The 21,922-nt window shown below is 40.1% G+C and overlaps 1 protein-coding gene and 1 long non-coding RNA gene across 2 annotated transcripts in view; both read right to left on the bottom strand.

The window, feature by feature from the left end:
* Nucleotides 1-21,922, bottom strand: part of LOC126740355 (uncharacterized) — a 35,488-nt gene that overhangs the window by 9,381 nt on the left and 4,185 nt on the right. Inside the window, exons 3-14 of the mRNA XM_050446332.1 lie at nt 20,066-20,240; nt 19,484-20,010; nt 19,288-19,431; nt 19,001-19,128; nt 18,769-18,943; nt 18,561-18,714; nt 18,320-18,502; nt 17,802-18,058; nt 17,567-17,747; nt 17,223-17,480; nt 17,045-17,170; nt 16,132-16,218 (exon numbers count right to left, since the gene is read on the bottom strand). Coding sequence (XP_050302289.1) covers nt 16,132-16,218; nt 17,045-17,170; nt 17,223-17,480; nt 17,567-17,747; nt 17,802-18,058; nt 18,320-18,502; nt 18,561-18,714; nt 18,769-18,943; nt 19,001-19,128; nt 19,288-19,431; nt 19,484-20,010; nt 20,066-20,240 — 2,395 coding nt within the window. The remainder of the gene's footprint in view (nt 1-16,131; nt 16,219-17,044; nt 17,171-17,222; nt 17,481-17,566; nt 17,748-17,801; nt 18,059-18,319; nt 18,503-18,560; nt 18,715-18,768; nt 18,944-19,000; nt 19,129-19,287; nt 19,432-19,483; nt 20,011-20,065; nt 20,241-21,922) is intronic.
* Nucleotides 236-15,472, bottom strand: LOC126740357 (uncharacterized). The gene is made up of 5 exons (XR_007661879.1): nt 9,737-15,472; nt 7,814-7,906; nt 6,443-7,081; nt 4,886-4,978; nt 236-3,055 (listed from the first exon to the last, which is right to left on the bottom strand). It is a non-coding gene; the product is annotated as an uncharacterized LOC126740357 (long non-coding RNA).

Here is a 21,922-nt window from a genome sequence, read left to right as displayed (position 1 = left end):
ATAACAGGATCCGAGCAGAACTAAGGGAATGAGAGCACCTTGAAAATCCTGAAAAAGTCGTTTTCGACGTCCGTTTTTGAGGCCAAAAATGGGCATCAAAAATGCCATATCTCAGCTATTAGAAGAGCTACGACCTTGCGGATGGTCTCGTTGGATTCAGAACGACGAAACTAAGACAAAACCGTTGGAATTTTCCCGATAGCTCCCATAGAAGCCGAGATATCGACCTTCAAAGTTTGGATATTTTTATTATTCGGGTATACCCCCCCGTATCGAATTTTTTCATCAAAAATTGATTTTTTTCGAAATCAAACTAAGTATACCAACGTCTTATTTGGGTCACCTAGATTACGAAAACACCGGGTTATAACAGGATCCGGGCAGAACTAAGGGAATGAGAGCACTTTGAAAATCCTGAAAAAGTCGTTTTCGACGTCCGTTTTTGAGGCCGAAAATGGGCATCAAAAATGCCATATCTCAGCTATTAGAAGAGCTACGACCTTGCGGATGGTCTCGTTGGATTCAGGACGACGAAACTAAGACAAAACCGTTGAAATTTTCCCGATAGCTCCCATAGAAGCCGAGATATCGACCTTCAAAGTTTGGATATTTTCATTATTCGGGTATACCCCCCGTATCGAATTTTTTCATCAAAAATTGATTTTTTTCGAAATCAAACTAAGTATACCAACGTCTTATTTGGGTCACCTAGATTACGAAAACACCGGGTTATAACAGGATCCGAGCAGAACTAAGGGAATGAGAGCACTTTGAAAATCCTGAAAAAGTCGTTTTCGACGTCCGTTTTTGAGGCCAAAAATGGGCATCAAAAATGCCATATCTCAGCTATTAGAAGAGCTACGACCTTGCGGATGGTCTCGTTGGATTCAGAACGACGAAACTAAGACAAAACCGTTGGAATTTTCCCGATAGCTCCCATAGAAGCCGAGATATCGACCTTCAAAGTTTGGATATTTTCATTATTCGGGTATACCCCCCCGTATCGAATTTTTTCATCAAAAATTGATTTTTTTCGAAATCAAACTAAGTATACCAACGTCTTATTTGGGTCACCTAGATTACGAAACACCGGGTTATAACAGGATCCGGGCAGAACTAAGAGAATGAGAGCACTTTGAAAATCCTGAAAAAGTCGTTTTCGACGTCCGTTTTTGAGGCCGAAAATGGGCATCAAAAATGCCATATCTCAGCTATTAGAAGAGCTACGACCTTGCGGATGGTCTCGTTGGATTCAGGACGACGAAACTAAGACAAAACCGTTGAAATTTTCCCGATAGCTCCCATAGAAGCCGAGATATCGACCTTCAAAGTTTGGATATTTTCATTATTCGGGTATACCCCCCGTATCGAATTTTTTCATCAAAAATTGATTTTTTTCGAAATCAAACTAAGTATACCAACGTCTTATTTGGGTCACCTAGATTACGAAAACACCGGGTTATAACAGGATCCGAGCAGAACTAAGGGAATGAGAGCACTTTGAAAATCCTGAAAAAGTCGTTTTCGACGTCCGTTTTTGAGGCCAAAAATGGGCATCAAAAATGCCATATCTCAGCTATTAGAAGAGCTACGACCTTGCGGATGGTCTCGTTGGATTCAGAACGACGAAACTAAGACAAAACCGTTGGAATTTTCCCGATAGCTCCCATAGAAGCCGAGATATCGACCTTCAAAGTTTGGATATTTTCATTATTCGGGTATACCCCCCCGTATCGAATTTTTTCATCAAAAATTGATTTTTTTCGAAATCAAACTAAGTATACCAACGTCTTATTTGGGTCACCTAGATTACGAAAACACCGGGTTATAACAGGATCCGAGCAGAACTAAGGGAATGAGAGCACTTTGAAAATCCTGAAAAAGTCGTTTTCGACGTCCGTTTTTGAGGCCAAAAATGGGCATCAAAAATGCCATATCTCAGCTATTAGAAGAGCTACGACCTTGCGGATGGTCTCGTTGGATTCAGGACGACGAAACTAAGACAAAACCGTTGAAATTTTCCCGATAGCTCCCATAGAAGCCGAGATATCGACCTTCAAAGTTTGGATATTTTCATTATTCGGGTATACCCCCCGTATCGAATTTTTTCATCAAAAATTGATTTTTTTCGAAATCAAACTAAGTATACCAACGTCTTATTTGGGTCACCTAGATTACGAAACACCGGGTTATAACAGGATCCGGGCAGAACTAAGAGAATGAGAGCACTTTGAAAATCCTGAAAAAGTCGTTTTCGACGTCCGTTTTTGAGGCCGAAAATGGGCATCAAAAATGCCATATCTCAGCTATTAGAAGAGCTACGACCTTGCGGATGGTCTCGTTGGATTCAGGACGACGAAACTAAGACAAAACCGTTGAAATTTTCCCGATAGCTCCCATAGAAGCCGAGATATCGACCTTCAAAGTTTGGATATTTTCATTATTCGGGTATACCCCCCGTATCGAATTTTTTCATCAAAAATTGATTTTTTTCGAAATCAAACTAAGTATACCAACGTCTTATTTGGGTCACCTAGATTACGAAAACACCGGGTTATAACAGGATCCGAGCAGAACTAAGGGAATGAGAGCACTTTGAAAATCCTGAAAAAGTCGTTTTCGACGTCCGTTTTTGAGGCCAAAAATGGGCATCAAAAATGCCATATCTCAGCTATTAGAAGAGCTACGACCTTGCGGATGGTCTCGTTGGATTCAGAACGACGAAACTAAGACAAAACCGTTGGAATTTTCCCGATAGCTCCCATAGAAGCCGAGATATCGACCTTCAAAGTTTGGATATTTTCATTATTCGGGTATACCCCCCCGTATCGAATTTTTTCATCAAAAATTGATTTTTTTCGAAATCAAACTAAGTATACCAACGTCTTATTTGGGTCACCTAGATTACGAAACACCGGGTTATAACAGGATCCGGGCAGAACTAAGAGAATGAGAGCACTTTGAAAATCCTGAAAAAGTCGTTTTCGACGTCCGTTTTTGAGGCCAAAAATGGGCATCAAAAATGCCATATCTCAGCTATTAGAAGAGCTACGACCTTGCGGATGGTCTCGTTGGATTCAGAACGACGAAACTAAGACAAAACCGTTGGAATTTTCCCGATAGCTCCCATAGAAGCCGAGATATCGACCTTCAAAGTTTGGATATTTTCATTTTTCGGGTATACCCCCCCGTATCGAATTTTTCCATCAAAAATTGATTTTTTTCGAAATCAAACTAAGTATACCAGCGTCTTATTTGGGTCGCCTAGATTACGAAAACACCGGGTTATAACAGGATCCGAGCAGAACTAAGGGAATGAGAGCACTTTGAAAATCCTGAAAAAGTCGTTTTCGACGTCCGTTTTTGAGGCCAAAAATGGGCATCAAAAATGCCATATCTCAGCTTTTAGAAGAGCTACGACCTTGCGAATGGTCTCGTTGGATTCAGGACGACGAAACTAAGACAAAACCGTTGAAATTTTCCCGATAGCTCCTATAGAAGCCGAGATATCGACCTTCAAAGTTTGGGTTTTTTCACTTTTCGGGTATACCCCCCCGTATCGAAATTTTTCACCAAAAATTGATTTTTTTCGAAATCAAACTAAGTATACCAGCGTCTTATTTGGGTCGCCTAGATTACGAAAACACCGGGTTATAACAGGATCCGAGCAGAACTAAGGGAATGAGAGCACTTTGAAAATCCTGAAAAAGTCGTTTTCGACGTCCGTTTTTGAGGCCAAAAATGGGCATCAAAAATGCCATATCTCTGCTTTTAGAAGAGCTACGACCTTGCGGATGGTCTCGTTGGATTCAGAACGACGAAACTAAGACAAAACCGTTGGAATTTTCCCGATAGCTCCCATAGAAGCCGAGATATCGACCTTCAAAGTTTGGATATTTTCATTTTTCGGGTATACCCCCCCGTATCGAATTTTTCCATCAAAAATTGATTTTTTTCGAAATCAAACTAAGTATACCAGCGTCTTATTTGGGTCGCCTAGATTACGAAAACACCGGGTTATAACAGGATCCGAGCAGAACTAAGGGAATGAGAGCACTTTGAAAATCCTGAAAAAGTCGTTTTCGACGTCCGTTTTTGAGGCCAAAAATGGGCATCAAAAATGCCATATCTCAGCTTTTAGAAGAGCTACGACCTTGCGGATGGTCTCGTTGGATTCAGGACGACGAAACTAAGACAAAACCGTTGAAATTTTCCCGATAGCTCCTATAGAAGCCGAGATATCGACCTTCAAAGTTTGGGTTTTTTCACTTTTCGGGTATACCCCCCCGTATCGAAATTTTTCACCAAAAATTGATTTTTTTCGAAATCAAACTAAGTATACCAGCGTCTTATTTGGGTCGCCTAGATTACGAAAACACCGGGTTATAACAGGATCCGAGCAGAACTAAGGGAATGAGAGCACTTTGAAAATCCTGAAAAAGTCGTTTTCGACGTCCGTTTTTGAGGCCAAAAATGGGCATCAAAAATGCCATATCTCAGCTATTAGAAGAGCTACGACCTTGCGGATGGTCTCGTTGGATTCAGGACGACGAAACTAAGACAAAACCGTTGAAATTTTCCCGATAGCTCCCATAGAAGCCGAGATATCGACCTTCAAAGTTTGGATATTTTCATTTTTCGGGTATACCCCCCCGTATCGAATTTTTTCATCAAAAATTGATTTTTTTCGAAATCAAACTAAGTATACCAGCGTCTTATTTGGGTCGCCTAGATTACGAAAACACCGGGTTATAACAGGATCCGAGCAGAACTAAGGGAATGAGAGCACTTTGAAAATCCTGAAAAAGTCGTTTTCGACGTCCGTTTTTGAGGCCAAAAATGGGCATCAAAAATGCCATATCTCAGCTTTTAGAAGAGCTACGACCTTGCGGATGGTCTCGTTGGATTCAGGACGACGAAACTAAGACAAAACCGTTGAAATTTTCCCGATAGCTCCTATAGAAGCCGAGATATCGACCTTCAAAGTTTGGGTTTTTTCACTTTTCGGGTATACCCCCCCGTATCGAATTTTTCCATCAAAAATTGATTTTTTTCGAAATCAAACTAAGTATACCAGCGTCTTATTTGGGTCGCCTAGATTACGAAAACACCGGGTTATAACAGGATCCGAGCAGAACTAAGGGAATGAGAGCACTTTGAAAATCCTGAAAAAGTCGTTTTCGACGTCCGTTTTTGAGGCCAAAAATGGGCATCAAAAATGCCATATCTCAGCTATTAGAAGAGCTACGACCTTGCGGATGGTCTCGTTGGATTCAGGACGACGAAACTAAGACAAAACCGTTGAAATTTTCCCGATAGCTCCCATAGAAGCCGAGATATCGACCTTCAAAGTTTGGATATTTTCATTTTTCGGGTATACCCCCCCGTATCGAATTTTTCCATCAAAAATTGATTTTTTTCGAAATCAAACTAAGTATACCAGCGTCTTATTTGGGTCGCCTAGATTACGAAAACACCGGGTTATAACAGGATCCGAGCAGAACTAAGGGAATGAGAGCACTTTGAAAATCCTGAAAAAGTCGTTTTCGACGTCCGTTTTTGAGGCCAAAAATGGGCATCAAAAATGCCATATCTCAGCTATTAGAAGAGCTACGACCTTGCGGATGGTCTCGTTGGATTCAGGACGACGAAACTAAGACAAAACCGTTGAAATTTTCCCGATAGCTCCCATAGAAGCCGAGATATCGACCTTCAAAGTTTGGATATTTTCATTTTTCGGGTATACCCCCCCGTATCGAATTTTTCCATCAAAAATTGATTTTTTTCGAAATCAAACTAAGTATACCAGCGTCTTATTTGGGTCGCCTAGATTACGAAAACACCGGGTTATAACAGGATCCGAGCAGAACTAAGGGAATGAGAGCACTTTGAAAATCCTGAAAAAGTCGTTTTCGACGTCCGTTTTTGAGGCCAAAAATGGGCATCAAAAATGCCATATCTCAGCTATTAGAAGAGCTACGACCTTGCGGATGGTCTCGTTGGATTCAGGACGACGAAACTAAGACAAAACCGTTGAAATTTTCCCGATAGCTCCCATAGAAGCCGAGATATCGACCTTCAAAGTTTGGATATTTTCATTTTTCGGGTATACCCCCCCGTATCGAATTTTTTCATCAAAAATTGATTTTTTTCGAAATCAAACTAAGTATACCAGCGTCTTATTTGGGTCGCCTAGATTACGAAAACACCGGGTTATAACAGGATCCGAGCAGAACTAAGGGAATGAGAGCACTTTGAAAATCCTGAAAAAGTCGTTTTCGACGTCCGTTTTTGAGGCCAAAAATGGGCATCAAAAATGCCATATCTCAGCTTTTAGAAGAGCTACGACCTTGCGGATGGTCTCGTTGGATTCAAGACGACGAAACTAAGACAAAACCGTTGAAATTTTCCCGATAGCTCCTATAGAAGCCGAGATATCGACCTTCAAAGTTTGGGTTTTTTCACTTTTCGGGTATACCCCCCCGTATCGAAATTTTTCACCAAAAATTGATTTTTTTCGAAATCAAACTAAGTATACCAGCGTCTTATTTGGGTCGCCTAGATTACGAAAACACCGGGTTATAACAGGATCCGAGCAGAACTAAGGGAATGAGAGCACTTTGAAAATCCTGAAAAAGTCGTTTTCGACGTCCGTTTTTGAGGCCAAAAATGGGCATCAAAAATGCCATATCTCAGCTATTAGAAGAGCTACGACCTTGCGGATGGTCTCGTTGGATTTAGGACGACGAAACTAAGACAAAACCGTTGAAATTTTCCCGATAGCTCCCATAGAAGCCGAGATATCGACCTTCAAAGTTTGGATATTTTCATTTTTCGGGTATACCCCCCCGTATCGAATTTTTTCATCAAAAATTGATTTTTTTCGAAATCAAACTAAGTATACCAGCGTCTTATTTGGGTCGCCTAGATTACGAAAACACCGGGTTATAACAGGATCCGAGCAGAACTAAGGGAATGAGAGCACTTTGAAAATCCTGAAAAAGTCGTTTTCGACGTCCGTTTTTGAGGCCAAAAATGGGCATCAAAAATGCCATATCTCAGCTTTTAGAAGAGCTACGACCTTGCGGATGGTCTCGTTGGATTCAAGACGACGAAACTAAGACAAAACCGTTGAAATTTTCCCGATAGCTCCTATAGAAGCCGAGATATCGACCTTCAAAGTTTGGGTTTTTTCACTTTTCGGGTATACCCCCCCGTATCGAAATTTTTCACCAAAAATTGATTTTTTTCGAAATCAAACTAAGTATACCAGCGTCTTATTTGGGTCGCCTAGATTACGAAAACACCGGGTTATAACAGGATCCGAGCAGAACTAAGGGAATGAGAGCACTTTGAAAATCCTGAAAAAGTCGTTTTCGACGTCCGTTTTTGAGGCCAAAAATGGGCATCAAAAATGCCATATCTCAGCTATTAGAAGAGCTACGACCTTGCGGATGGTCTCGTTGGATTTAGGACGACGAAACTAAGACAAAACCGTTGAAATTTTCCCGATAGCTCCTATAGAAGCCGAGATATCGACCTTCAAAGTTTGGGTTTTTTCACTTTTCGGGTATACCCCCCCGTATCGAATTTTTCCATCAAAAATTGATTTTTTTCGAAATCAAACTAAGTATACCAGCGTCTTATTTGGGTCGCCTAGATTACGAAAACACCGGGTTATAACAGGATCCGAGCAGAACTAAGGGAATGAGAGCACTTTGAAAATCCTGAAAAAGTCGTTTTCGACGTCCGTTTTTGAGGCCAAAAATGGGCATCAAAAATGCCATATATCAGCTATTAGAAGAGCTACGACCTTGCGGATGGTCTCGTTGGATTCAGGACGACGAAACTAAGACAAAACCGTTGAAATTTTCCCGATAGCTCCTATAGAAGCCGAGATATCGACCTTCAAAGTTTGGGTTTTTTCACTTTTCGGGTATACCCCCCCGTATCGAATTTTTCCATCAAAAATTGATTTTTTTCGAAATCAAACTAAGTATACCAGCGTCTTATTTGGGTCGCCTAGATTACGAAAACACCGGGTTATAACAGGATCCGAGCAGAACTAAGGGAATGAGAGCACTTTGAAAATCCTGAAAAAGTCGTTTTCGACGTCCGTTTTTGAGGCCAAAAATGGGCATCAAAAATGCCATATCTCAGCTATTAGAAGAGCTACGACCTTGCGGATGGTCTCGTTGGATTCAGGACGACGAAACTAAGACAAAACCGTTGAAATTTTCCCGATAGCTCCTATAGAAGCCGAGATATCGACCTTCAAAGTTTGGGTTTTTTCACTTTTCGGGTATACCCCCCCGTATCGAAATTTTTCACCAAAAATTGATTTTTTTCGAAATCAAACTAAGTATACCAGCGTCTTATTTGGGTCGCCTAGATTACGAAAACACCGGGTTATAACAGGATCCGAGCAGAACTAAGGGAATGAGAGCACTTTGAAAATCCTGAAAAAGTCGTTTTCGACGTCCGTTTTTGAGGCCAAAAATGGGCATCAAAAATGCCATATCTCAGCTATTAGAAGAGCTACAACCTTGCGGATGGTCTCGTTGGATTCAGGACGACGAAACTAAGACAAAACCGTTGAAATTTTCCCGATAGCTCCCATAGAAGCCGAGATATCGACCTTCAAAGTTTGGATATTTTCATTTTTCGGGTATACCCCCCCGTATCGAATTTTTCCATCAAAAATTGATTTTTTTCGAAATCAAACTAAGTATACCAGCGTCTTATTTGGGTCGCCTAGATTACGAAAACACCGGGTTATAACAGGATCCGAGCAGAACTAAGGGAATGAGAGCACTTTGAAAATCCTGAAAAAGTCGTTTTCGACGTCCGTTTTTGAGGCCAAAAATGGGCATCAAAAATGCCATATCTCAGCTATTAGAAGAGCTACGACCTTGCGGATGGTCTCGTTGGATTCAGGACGACGAAACTAAGACAAAACCGTTGAAATTTTCCCGATAGCTCCCATAGAAGCCGAGATATCGACCTTCAAAGTTTGGGTTTTTTCACTTTTCGGGTATACCCCCCCGTATCGAAATTTTTCACCAAAAATTGATTTTTTTCGAAATCAAACTAAGTATACCAGCGTCTTATTTGGGTCGCCTAGATTACGAAAACACCGGGTTATAACAGGATCCGAGCAGAACTAAGGGAATGAGAGCACTTTGAAAATCCTGAAAAAGTCGTTTTCGACGTCCGTTTTTGAGGCCAAAAATGGGCATCAAAAATGCCATATCTCAGCTATTAGAAGAGCTACGACCTTGCGGATGGTCTCGTTGGATTCAGGACGACGAAACTAAGACAAAACCGTTGAAATTTTCCCGATAGCTCCCATAGAAGCCGAGATATCGACCTTCAAAGTTTGGATATTTTCATTTTTCGGGTATACCCCCCCGTATCGAATTTTTTCATCAAAAATTGATTTTTTTCGAAATCAAACTAAGTATACCAGCGTCTTATTTGGGTCGCTTAGATTACGAAAACACCGGGTTATAACAGGATCCGAGCAGAACTAAGGGAATGAGAGCACTTTGAAAATCCTGAAAAAGTCGTTTTCGACGTCCGTTTTTGAGGCCAAAAATGGGCATCAAAAATGCCATATCTCAGCTTTTAGAAGAGCTACGACCTTGCGAATGGTCTCGTTGGATTCAAGACGACGAAACTAAGACAAAACCGTTGAAATTTTCCCGATAGCTCCTATAGAAGCCGAGATATCGACCTTCAAAGTTTGGGTTTTTTCACTTTTCGGGTATACCCCCCCGTATCGAAATTTTTCACCAAAAATTGATTTTTTTCGAAATCAAACTAAGTATACCAGCGTCTTATTTGGGTCGCCTAGATTACGAAAACACCGGGTTATAACAGGATCCGAGCAGAACTAAGGGAATGAGAGCACTTTGAAAATCCTGAAAAAGTCGTTTTCGACGTCCGTTTTTGAGGCCAAAAATGGGCATCAAAAATGCCATATCTCAGCTATTAGAAGAGCTACGACCTTGCGGATGGTCTCGTTGGATTTAGGACGACGAAACTAAGACAAAACCGTTGAAATTTTCCCGATAGCTCCTATAGAAGCCGAGATATCGACCTTCAAAGTTTGGGTTTTTTCACTTTTCGGGTATACCCCCCCGTATCGAAATTTTTCACCAAAAATTGATTTTTTTCGAAATCAAACTAAGTATACCAGCGTCTTATTTGGGTCGCCTAGATTACGAAAACACCGGGTTATAACAGGATCCGAGCAGAACTAAGGGAATGAGAGCACTTTGAAAATCCTGAAAAAGTCGTTTTCGACGTCCGTTTTTGAGGCCAAAAATGGGCATCAAAAATGCCATATCTCAGCTATTAGAAGAGCTACGACCTTGCGGATGGTCTCGTTGGATTCAGGACGACGAAACTAAGACAAAACCGTTGAAATTTTCCCGATAGCTCCCATAGAAGCCGAGATATCGACCTTCAAAGTTTGGGTTTTTTCACTTTTCGGGTATACCCCCCCGTATCGAATTTTTCCATCAAAAATTGATTTTTTTCGAAATCAAACTAAGTATACCAGCGTCTTATTTGGGTCGCCTAGATTACGAAAACACCGGGTTATAACAGGATCCGAGCAGAACTAAGGGAATGAGAGCACTTTGAAAATCCTGAAAAAGTCGTTTTCGACGTCCGTTTTTGAGGCCAAAAATGGGCATCAAAAATGCCATATCTCAGCTATTAGAAGAGCTACGACCTTGCGGATGGTCTCGTTGGATTCAGGACGACGAAACTAAGACAAAACCGTTGAAATTTTCCCGATAGCTCCCATAGAAGCCGAGATATCGACCTTCAAAGTTTGGATATTTTCATTTTTCGGGTATACCCCCCCGTATCGAATTTTTTCATCAAAAATTGATTTTTTTCGAAATCAAACTAAGTATACCAGCGTCTTATTTGGGTCGCCTAGATTACGAAAACACCGGGTTATAACAGGATCCGAGCAGAACTAAGGGAATGAGAGCACTTTGAAAATCCTGAAAAAGTCGTTTTCGACGTCCGTTTTTGAGGCCAAAAATGGGCATCAAAAATGCCATATCTCAGCTATTAGAAGAGCTACGACCTTGCGGATGGTCTCGTTGGATTCAGGACGACGAAACTAAGACAAAACCGTTGAAATTTTCCCGATAGCTCCCATAGAAGCCGAGATATCGACCTTCAAAGTTTGGATATTTTCATTTTTCGGGTATACCCCCCCGTATCGAATTTTTCCATCAAAAATTGATTTTTTTCGAAATCAAACTAAGTATACCAGCGTCTTATTTGGGTCGCCTAGATTACGAAAACACCGGGTTATAACAGGATCCGAGCAGAACTAAGGGAATGAGAGCACTTTGAAAATCCTGAAAAAGTCGTTTTCGACGTCCGTTTTTGAGGCCAAAAATGGGCATCAAAAATGCCATATCTCAGCTATTAGAAGAGCTACGACCTTGCGGATGGTCTCGTTGGATTCAGGACGACGAAACTAAGACAAAACCGTTGAAATTTTCCCGATAGCTCCCATAGAAGCCGAGATATCGACCTTCAAAGTTTGGGTTTTTTCACTTTTCGGGTATACCCCCCCGTATCGAATTTTTCCATCAAAAATTGATTTTTTTCGAAATCAAACTAAGTATACCAGCGTCTTATTTGGGTCGCCTAGATTACGAAAACACCGGGTTATAACAGGATCCGAGCAGAACTAAGGGAATGAGAGCACTTTGAAAATCCTGAAAAAGTCGTTTTCGACGTCCGTTTTTGAGGCCAAAAATGGGCATCAAAAATGCCATATCTCAGCTATTAGAAGAGCTACGACCTTGCGGATGGTCTCGTTGGATTCAGGACGACGAAACTAAGACAAAACCGTTGAAATTTTCCCGATAGCTCCCATAGAAGCCGAGATATCGACCTTCAAAGTTTGGATATTTTCATTTTTCGGGTATACCCCCCCGTATCGAATTTTTTCATCAAAAATTGATTTTTTTCGAAATCAAACTAAGTATACCAGCGTCTTATTTGGGTCGCCTAGATTACGAAAACACCGGGTTATAACAGGATCCGAGCAGAACTAAGGGAATGAGAGCACTTTGAAAATCCTGAAAAAGTCGTTTTCGACGTCCGTTTTTGAGGCCAAAAATGGGCATCAAAAATGCCATATCTCAGCTATTAGAAGAGCTACGACCTTGCGGATGGTCTCGTTGGATTCAGGACGACGAAACTAAGACAAAACCGTTGAAATTTTCCCGATAGCTCCCATAGAAGCCGAGATATCGACCTTCAAAGTTTGGGTTTTTTCACTTTTCGGGTATACCCCCCCGTATCGAATTTTTCCATCAAAAATTGATTTTTTTCGAAATCAAACTAAGTATACCAGCGTCTTATTTGGGTCGCCTAGATTACGAAAACACCGGGTTATAACAGGATCCGAGCAGAACTAAGGGAATGAGAGCACTTTGAAAATCCTGAAAAAGTCGTTTTCGACGTCCGTTTTTGAGGCCAAAAATGGGCATCAAAAATGCCATATCTCAGCTATTAGAAGAGCTACGACCTTGCGGATGGTCTCGTTGGATTCAGGACGACGAAACTAAGACAAAACCGTTGAAATTTTCCCGATAGCTCCCATAGAAGCCGAGATATCGACCTTCAAAGTTTGGATATTTTCATTTTTCGGGTATACCCCCCCGTATCGAATTTTTTCATCAAAAATTGATTTTTTTCGAAATCAAACTAAGTATACCAGCGTCTTATTTGGGTCGCCTAGATTACGAAAACACCGGGTTATAACAGGATCCGAGCAGAACTAAGGGAATGAGAGCACTTTGAAAATCCTGAAAAAGTCGTTTTCGACGTCCGTTTTTGAGGCCAAAAATGGGCATCAAAAATGCCATATCTCAGCTATTAGAAGAGCTACGACCTTGCGGATGGTCTCGTTGGATTCAGGACGACGAAACTAAGACAAAACCGTTGAAATTTTCCCGATAGCTCCCATAGAAGCCGAGATATCGACCTTCAAAGTTTGGATATTTTCATTTTTCGGGTATACCCCCCCGTATCGAATTTTTTCATCAAAAATTGATTTTTTTCGAAATCAAACTAAGTATACCAGCGTCTTATTTGGGTCGCCTAGATTACGAAAACACCGGGTTATAACAGGATCCGAGCAGAACTAAGGGAATGAGAGCACTTTGAAAATCCTGAAAAAGTCGTTTTCGACGTCCGTTTTTGAGGCCAAAAATGGGCATCAAAAATGCCATATCTCAGCTATTAGAAGAGCTACGACCTTGCGGATGGTCTCGTTGGATTCAGGACGACGAAACTAAGACAAAACCGTTGAAATTTTCCCGATAGCTCCCATAGAAGCCGAGATATCGACCTTCAAAGTTTGGGTTTTTTCACTTTTCGGGTATACCCCCCCGTATCGAATTTTTCCATCAAAAATTGATTTTTTTCGAAATCAAACTAAGTATACCAGCGTCTTATTTGGGTCGCCTAGATTACGAAAACACCGGGTTATAACAGGATCCGAGCAGAACTAAGGGAATGAGAGCACTTTGAAAATCCTGAAAAAGTCGTTTTCGACGTCCGTTTTTGAGGCCAAAAATGGGCATCAAAAATGCCATATCTCAGCTATTAGAAGAGCTACGACCTTGCGGATGGTCTCGTTGGATTCAGGACGACGAAACTAAGACAAAACCGTTGAAATTTTCCCGATAGCTCCCATAGAAGCCGAGATATCGACCTTCAAAGTTTGGATATTTTCATTTTTCGGGTATACCCCCCCGTATCGAATTTTTTCATCAAAAATTGATTTTTTTCGAAATCAAACTAAGTATACCAGCGTCTTATTTGGGTCGCCTAGATTACGAAAACACCGGGTTATAACAGGATCCGAGCAGAACTAAGGGAATGAGAGCACTTTGAAAATCCTGAAAAAGTCGTTTTCGACGTCCGTTTTTGAGGCCAAAAATGGGCATCAAAAATGCCATATCTCAGCTATTAGAAGAGCTACGACCTTGCGGAAGGTCTCGTTGGATTCAGGACGACGAAACTAAGACAAAACCGTTGAAATTTTCCCGATAGCTCCCATAGAAGCCGAGATATCGACCTTCAAAGTTTGGGTTTTTTCACTTTTCGGGTATACCCCCCCGTATCGAATTTTTCCATCAAAAATTGATTTTTTTCGAAATCAAACTAAGTATACCAGCGTCTTATTTGGGTCGCCTAGATTACGAAAACACCGGGTTATAACAGGATCCGAGCAGAACTAAGGGAATGAGAGCACTTTGAAAATCCTGAAAAAGTCGTTTTCGACGTCCGTTTTTGAGGCCAAAAATGGGCATCAAAAATGCCATATCTCAGCTATTAGAAGAGCTACGACCTTGCGGATGGTCTCGTTGGATTCAGGACGACGAAACTAAGACAAAACCGTTGAAATTTTCCCGATAGCTCCCATAGAAGCCGAGATATCGACCTTCAAAGTTTGGATATTTTCATTTTTCGGGTATACCCCCCCGTATCGAATTTTTTCATCAAAAATTGATTTTTTTCGAAATCAAACTAAGTATACCAGCGTCTTATTTGGGTCGCCTAGATTACGAAAACACCGGGTTATAACAGGATCCGAGCAGAACTAAGGGAATGAGAGCACTTTGAAAATCCTGAAAAAGTCGTTTTCGACGTCCGTTTTTGAGGCCAAAAATGGGCATCAAAAATGCCATATCTCAGCTATTAGAAGAGCTACGACCTTGCGGAAGGTCTCGTTGGATTCAGGACGACGAAACTAAGACAAAACCGTTGAAATTTTCCCGATAGCTCCCATAGAAGCCGAGATATCGACCTTCAAAGTTTGGATATTTTCATTTTTCGGGTATACCCCCCCGTATCGAATTTTTCCATCAAAAATTGATTTTTTTCGAAATCAAACTAAGTATACCAGCGTCTTATTTGGGTCGCCTAGATTACGAAAACACCGGGTTATAACAGGATCCGAGCAGAACTAAGGGAATGAGAGCACTTTGAAAATCCTGAAAAAGTCGTTTTCGACGTCCGTTTTTGAGGCCAAAAATGGGCATCAAAAATGCCATATCTCAGCTATTAGAAGAGCTACGACCTTGCGGATGGTCTCGTTGGATTCAGGACGACGAAACTAAGACAAAACCGTTGAAATTTTCCCGATAGCTCCCATAGAAGCCGAGATATCGACCTTCAAAGTTTGGATATTTTCATTTTTCGGGTATACCCCCCCGTATCGAATTTTTCCATCAAAAATTGATTTTTTTCGAAATCAAACTAAGTATACCAGCGTCTTATTTGGGTCACCTAGATTACGAAAACACCGGGTTATAACAGGATCCGAGCATATTTTTTTATATACTTCATATCACTAATATATCACTTCTACGATATACAAATATATTTACGAATAAACAAACGCGGTCAAAAGCCACAGATAAACTAAATCAGTTATATGTGTTTATTTGTAAATATATACAACCCATATATTTGCTCATTTAACACCTCAACAAGCTCCTATAGCCTTATCTCCATTTCTCGTAATCATTGAAACTATCAGAAGAATGATTCGCCCGGGAACATTAGCTATTCGATTAACGGCAAATATAATCGCAGGACATTTATTAGTTACATTAACAAGAAATTCAGGCACTTCTCTTACAACTTCTTTATGCATTATTTTAGTTTTTACACAAATTCTTCTTTTAATCTTAGAATCAGCCGTATCAATTATTCAATCCTATGTAGTTTCAATCTTAATAACCCTTTACTCAAGAGAAGTAGATTAATGACACCCCTTGAAATGAAAACCACCCATTTTATCAAAGTCCATGACCTTTACTAGGCTGGGTTGGTTATATATAGAAGTTATATGTTAGTGATCTGAAGTTTAAAAAAAAAGTTATTGTCTATTATGTTTGTTCAAAGTATAATTACATATGTGCCTATGTCTTCTTCACAGTAAACAGCCCCTTGAAAAAGACGTAAATAAACGTCGGCACCTTTTCAAAAAAGGAAACTTTTGATTTCTTGATCCTAAACCTACGAACTCCATCTACGATAATTAATAATTATGGAATTATTAGTGGGACTCACGATGTTCCTGTCATTTTTGCCAGGATGCCGTAGCTTAACCTCTATGGTTGTGTCACTGGAGCTGCCATCGTTGTAGATCAGTTGACGCTATAACGGTTTAAACATTTGTGAGTAGATAATAATAGGCATTACATTTTCTGGAATTCAAACTTCAAGGTTTCCCTGAACTCCTTGCTCTTGGTTTTAAGGAAATACTTCTATTACTTTTTGAGATTTTGGAGCTTGAAGTGAGTGGTCACCTTGAAGATCAAACCTGCACAATTATTGATTGAATTGCTATGAACTTTTAATAATATTTTTAGAGCATCCTCTTCTGAACTCTATGCTGTTTGTTTAATGAAAATGCTCCCAATACTTTTTGAGATTTTGGACCTTGAAGTGAGTTGTTACCTTAAAGATCAAACCTGCATATTGGACACACCTGCCCCAAAATGCTCAATTATTCGAAAATCATTGATTGGACTGGCTTGAACATTTAATAACACTTTTTGGAAATGCTTATATAAATATTATGCCGTTTATTTCATGAGAATACTCCCACCAGTTTTTAAGATTTTCGACCTTAAAGTGACTGGTCACTTTGAAAATCAAACCTGCATATTGGTCACATTTGGTTAAAAGCCTCAATTATTCAAAAATTATTGGTCGGACTGGTTTAAACTTTAAATAACATTTTTTGAGCATGCTTTTCTGAATCCCATCCTCTTTGTTTTATGAAAATATTTCCATTAGTTTTTGAGATTTTGAACCTTGAAGTGAGTAGCCACATCGAAGATCAAACCTGCACATTGGACACACCGGCCGAAAAGCCTCAATTATTCTAAAATTATTGATTCGCCTACTTTTAACTGTTACTGAACCCTATTCTCTTTGATTTACACTGTTAATTTCTCTCCTATAAATAGAATCTTACCATTTTCATATATCCATAAGCATACCCTAACGGATGATGAAACGAGGCTATAGCCCGAATCTCCCGGGCCTCAGAGGGACTGTAGCCTCTCTCAATAGTGGAACAAGCCCATCTCTCATTATCTATCTAATTAATTTGGAATAATTTTTTTTTATTAACAAATTAATCATTAATTTACCCTTTTGTGTATAACAATAGAGCGTGCCAAAATGCTCCTGGGCCCAAACAGTGGCAACATGGTGTCGTTGTAATGGGTTTTATAGATGGTGGCGTTTTCGAGGTTGCCAAACTTCCCGCTCAAATCGCCCATCTCGTATTGGTCGGGGGTCCCATGGTATCTCGTGGGCGATGAGCTGGGATCCACGTTTAACGGGTTCCAGTGACCGTACAGTGTTGTCGCTTCACACGGGAATTCCAGGTTTTCTTCCACGGGAGTCTAAAAGGTTAATGCGAAAATACCTGGTTACTGTCGACAAATTTTTATTAATTTTCTCATTTTATTATTGACCTTGTAGTACTTACAATATGCACGTGATATCCTTTGGCTTGCCTATTCAGACCCTCGAAGCTGACCTCAACGTTCGTTATATCATATTCGGTTTGCTGGATAAACTCGATTTTGCCCTTGACAGGCAACTGGACATTGCCCGAGTTCGGAAACCAGTCCTTCGCCACCGCTTTCCTACGATACACACCCCCCACCCTAAAAAAACGTCATAATTAACCTCATTTCCCCAAAAAGACCCGCTGTCCTTACCGCGAACAAGCCAACCTTTCACCTCTAGCTTTGGGTCCGTGGTCATCGTACAAAACGAATCCTTTGCCCACGATACTGTGCGGACCGCTTAAGGGTAGCAAAGGGTCGGTCCAGATCCTACGGGACACCCTGTCGCTATCCACGATTTTGCCAGAGATTTTCAGGGTGCCTTGACGTTTTGAGAGATCTCCCACTCTACAGAGTCCTATGGAGTCCAAGTTGCACTGTTCTATGTTGGAGGTGTTATCGTAATCGATCTGGAAAAGGAATCGCTTTTTCAATTTATTATTGATAGATTATCGAGAAAATTAAAAACCGTTTTCTTCTGTCTTAAATAGAATTGACGCAGATAAGTCGAAAAGAGGGAATCTTCAAGTGCTCATATCTTAGAGTCTATGGGACCAAAGTATATCATATGACCCCTCAAATTTTATTAGAATTCAACGTAGAATCCATATCTACAGTAAGGGCAACCTGAAAAAATCAATTGTAACCAATACGTTTAAATGAAATTTTACCTTATAAGGATTATAAACATTTCCAGCGCTAATACATCTATTTTGCCAATCGTAAAAATCTTTTCCAGGTGGGGCTTCGTGGATGGCCCACCGATGCTCGGCCGAATTATTTAATTGAGCACCGTCGGCATGCACCAAATACTCGATCATCACCGCCGTATCAGTCCACGGTTCGTCTTTAACCTAAAAAAAAAAAAAATTATAAGTAATGAATATAAACAATTAAAACTGGCTCCTATACTTGTCGCATTATCAGTCGACCGACCGTGGGGTACCTAAAAACAACTTGTGCCGTAAAAAGTTGCTTTTGATACTCAAAGTTATCCTCGTATAAGTTTACCGAGCCGCATATCCAAGGCTCCGCCACAATATCAGAAGTGGGATATTGAGTGTTTCTAGAAGTTTTCGTATGCATTAATCAGAAATTGAGAAGAAAACTTGATAATTACTTGTAAATGACTAAAGATCTGTGAACGACCGAGTGAACCCCTTGCAGAGGAAGAAACACGTCCCAGTAAGCACCGTTCAACTCTTGGCTGCCCGGCACCACTTTGGACCCGTTGTTCCTATCGAGGAGTTTCCCGGAGAGATCTCCAATTGGATATTGGTCTTGGGTACCATAACCTAAAAAAATATCAATTTTGGGCACTTAATAATTTAAATATCTCAAATATGGTTTACCATTTGGTGGAACTGCGCCCACATCGATCTTCCGAGGATTGAATACGTACTTGGTGGTCAAACAAGCGTTTTCGTTTTGGCCGTTGACGGTTTTGGCTGGTTTTATTGGCAGTTCATGGATCTTAAAACTACCAGGTATTTATTAGTTAAACCCTTGGAGTATTTTATTAAAAAATGACAATATCTTGTAGTTTTTTTTAATTTTTGGCCTACAGGCTGATGTTTGATCGACAAATTTGGAGTCAATAATAACCATTTGACAATTTTTTTTGGAAAAAGTTGATTACCCTGCAGCAGTAGATCCAAAAACGATCCTAGTTTCCAAATCGCCGCGGGCCGTGGTCAAATTGAAATTCAGGAAAGTTGGATTGAATCTGTTCAGCTGGCTCAGTTTGACGTCACCTTTTATGCCCCCCGATTGGATTATTACCCTAAAAAAATTGTTTTTTGCAAACAGTTTGATCAAATTTAATCTATTTATACCTGGAATACACCGGATGATCGTACCGGATCTTGGCACAAGCCAAAAAAACGTCTTCATGCTTCCTCTCGAATAGAACCACATAAAGTCTCCTTTGGGGTCCATTTAAGTCACTTGGCAATAGCATGAGCTCCTTATCTTGATAAAGTTTCTTAAATTTCTTTTTATGGTAGTTTGTGGATACTTTCACTTTGCCCAATCTCTTATCCACATCGCCGATCGCCCTCCCTTTTCCTTTGTTTGCTGGATCGAACACCAGTTGCAAAATGTTGCAATTTTCCTCCGAACGGTCTGTGTCGTCGAAAATGTCGGTCACGTAAATTTTCCAAGAATGCTCGGTGAAATCCACGTATTTTCCATAAGGTTCTTTTTTCCTCGAGTGATACAGATCGGTGGAAATCAACGTCTCGCTTTGGTTGTCTTTGGTGTAGAACCAACGGAAATATATGTTTCCTGCTACGGGAGAGTTGAATCTAGCTAAGGCGGTTTTTTCCAGAGTTTTATCCAGGATTGTAATAGAACCGCACACCTTAAAGGAATATCATTAAATTCGAGATAATATGTGGAATATGCACTATGTATACCTTTCGACCAGATTCGACTTCTTCAAACAGAATTGACTTGCCATAAATGCCATTTTCACCGCCGACAGTGAGGTCGCCACTGGTAAACTCACTTGTTTGGTTATCGGGAATCACTAAGTAGCCGAAGAGATCATCTAAAGTCACTAGATTACTACCTATTTTGTCTGGATCACATCTAGATAAGAGAAGAGAAATTAAATGTTAATTAAATTATGTCTAACGTTAAAACGGTATTTGAGTAGAATTAAGGGAATAGGAGGAACACAAAAGTTATTTTTTTGACGTTGGTTTTGAGCCTAAAAAAGGGAACTAAAAATGCGATATCTTGGCTAATATGAGAGCTATGACCTCGCGAATGGTCTCCTTGTATTCAAAATGACAAAATTAACACAAAACCGTTGGAATTTTCGCGATAGTACTCATAGAAGCGGAGATATCGATCTTCAATGTTTGGGAATTTTCGTTTTTCGGATATCGAATTTTTCACCAAAAATCGAGTTTTTTCGAAATCGAAATAATTATACCAGCGTCTTATTTGGATCACATACATTACAAAACACCGGGTTATAACGGGATTCGAGCAGAACTAAGCGAATGAGAGCACTTTGAAAATTCGGAAAAAGTCATTTTTCGACCTCGTTTTTGAGCCCAAAAATCGACTCTAAAAATGCGATATCTCGGTTAATATAAGAGCTACGACCTTGCGGATGGTCTCGTTGGATTTAGAATGACGAAACTAAGACAGAACCATTGGAATTTTCTCGATAGTCCTTATAAAAGTCGAGATATCGACCTCCAAAGTTTGGGATTTTTCATTTTTCGGGTATACCTCCCCGTATCGAATTTTTCATCAAAAATCGATTTTTTTCGAAGTCGAACTAACTATACCAGCGTCTTATTTGGATCACCTACATTACGAAAACACCGGGTTATAACGAGATTCGAGCAGAACTAAGCGAATGAGAGCACTTTGAAAATTCGGAAAAAGTCATTTTTAGACCTCGTTTTTTAGGCCAAAAATGGGCTCCAAAAATGCGATATCTCAGCTAATATGAGAGCTACGACCTTGCGGATAGTCTCATTGGATTCAGAAGGACAAAACTAAGATAGAGTCGTTGAAATTTTCCAGATAGTACTTATAGAAGCCGAAATATCGACCTCCAAAGTTTGGAATTTTTTATTTTTTGGGTATACCCCCCCCGTATCTTTTTTTTTCACCAAAAATCGTTTTTTTTCGAATTCGAACTAACTATACCAGCGTCTTATTTGGATCACCTACATTACGAAAACACCGGGTTATAACGAGATTCGAGCAGAACTAATCGAATGAGAGCACTTTGAAAATTCGGAAAAAGTCATTTTTAGACCTCGTTTTTTAGGCCAAAAATCGGCTCTTAAAATGCGATATCTCGGTTAATATGAAAGCTACGACCTTGCGGATGACCTCGTTCGATTCAGAATGATAAAATTAAGACAGAACCGTTGGAATATTCTCGATAGTCCTTATAGAAGCCGATATATTGACCTTCAAAGTTTGGGATTTTTCATTTGTCGGGTATGGATTTTTTTTCACCAAAAAAATTTTTGCCTGGAAAAACTTATTTAATTTTCTTAGCAACTGAAGAAAATTACTTCAAATGACTAGAAGTAACAAAATGTCTTGGCTGTTGCAAAAAATGACTTCAACTGCCTGGACAAAAATAAAAAAATCCTGGAAATTCGAATAACCTTTAACACCCTGGACAACTAGAACAACTGGCTCTAACCACTCTTGAAAAAATTCCTTCACATGCCTGGAAAATGGAAAAATTCAATATCAACAGTCTTGTCAATAAACTATCAATACACACGTTTCAA

The sequence above is a fragment of the Anthonomus grandis genome, chromosome 9 (assembly GCF_022605725.1).
Source record: "Anthonomus grandis grandis chromosome 9, icAntGran1.3, whole genome shotgun sequence".
Classification (NCBI taxonomy): Eukaryota; Metazoa; Arthropoda; class Insecta; order Coleoptera; family Curculionidae; genus Anthonomus; species Anthonomus grandis.
This window is presented reverse-complemented; position numbering and strand designations above follow the sequence as displayed.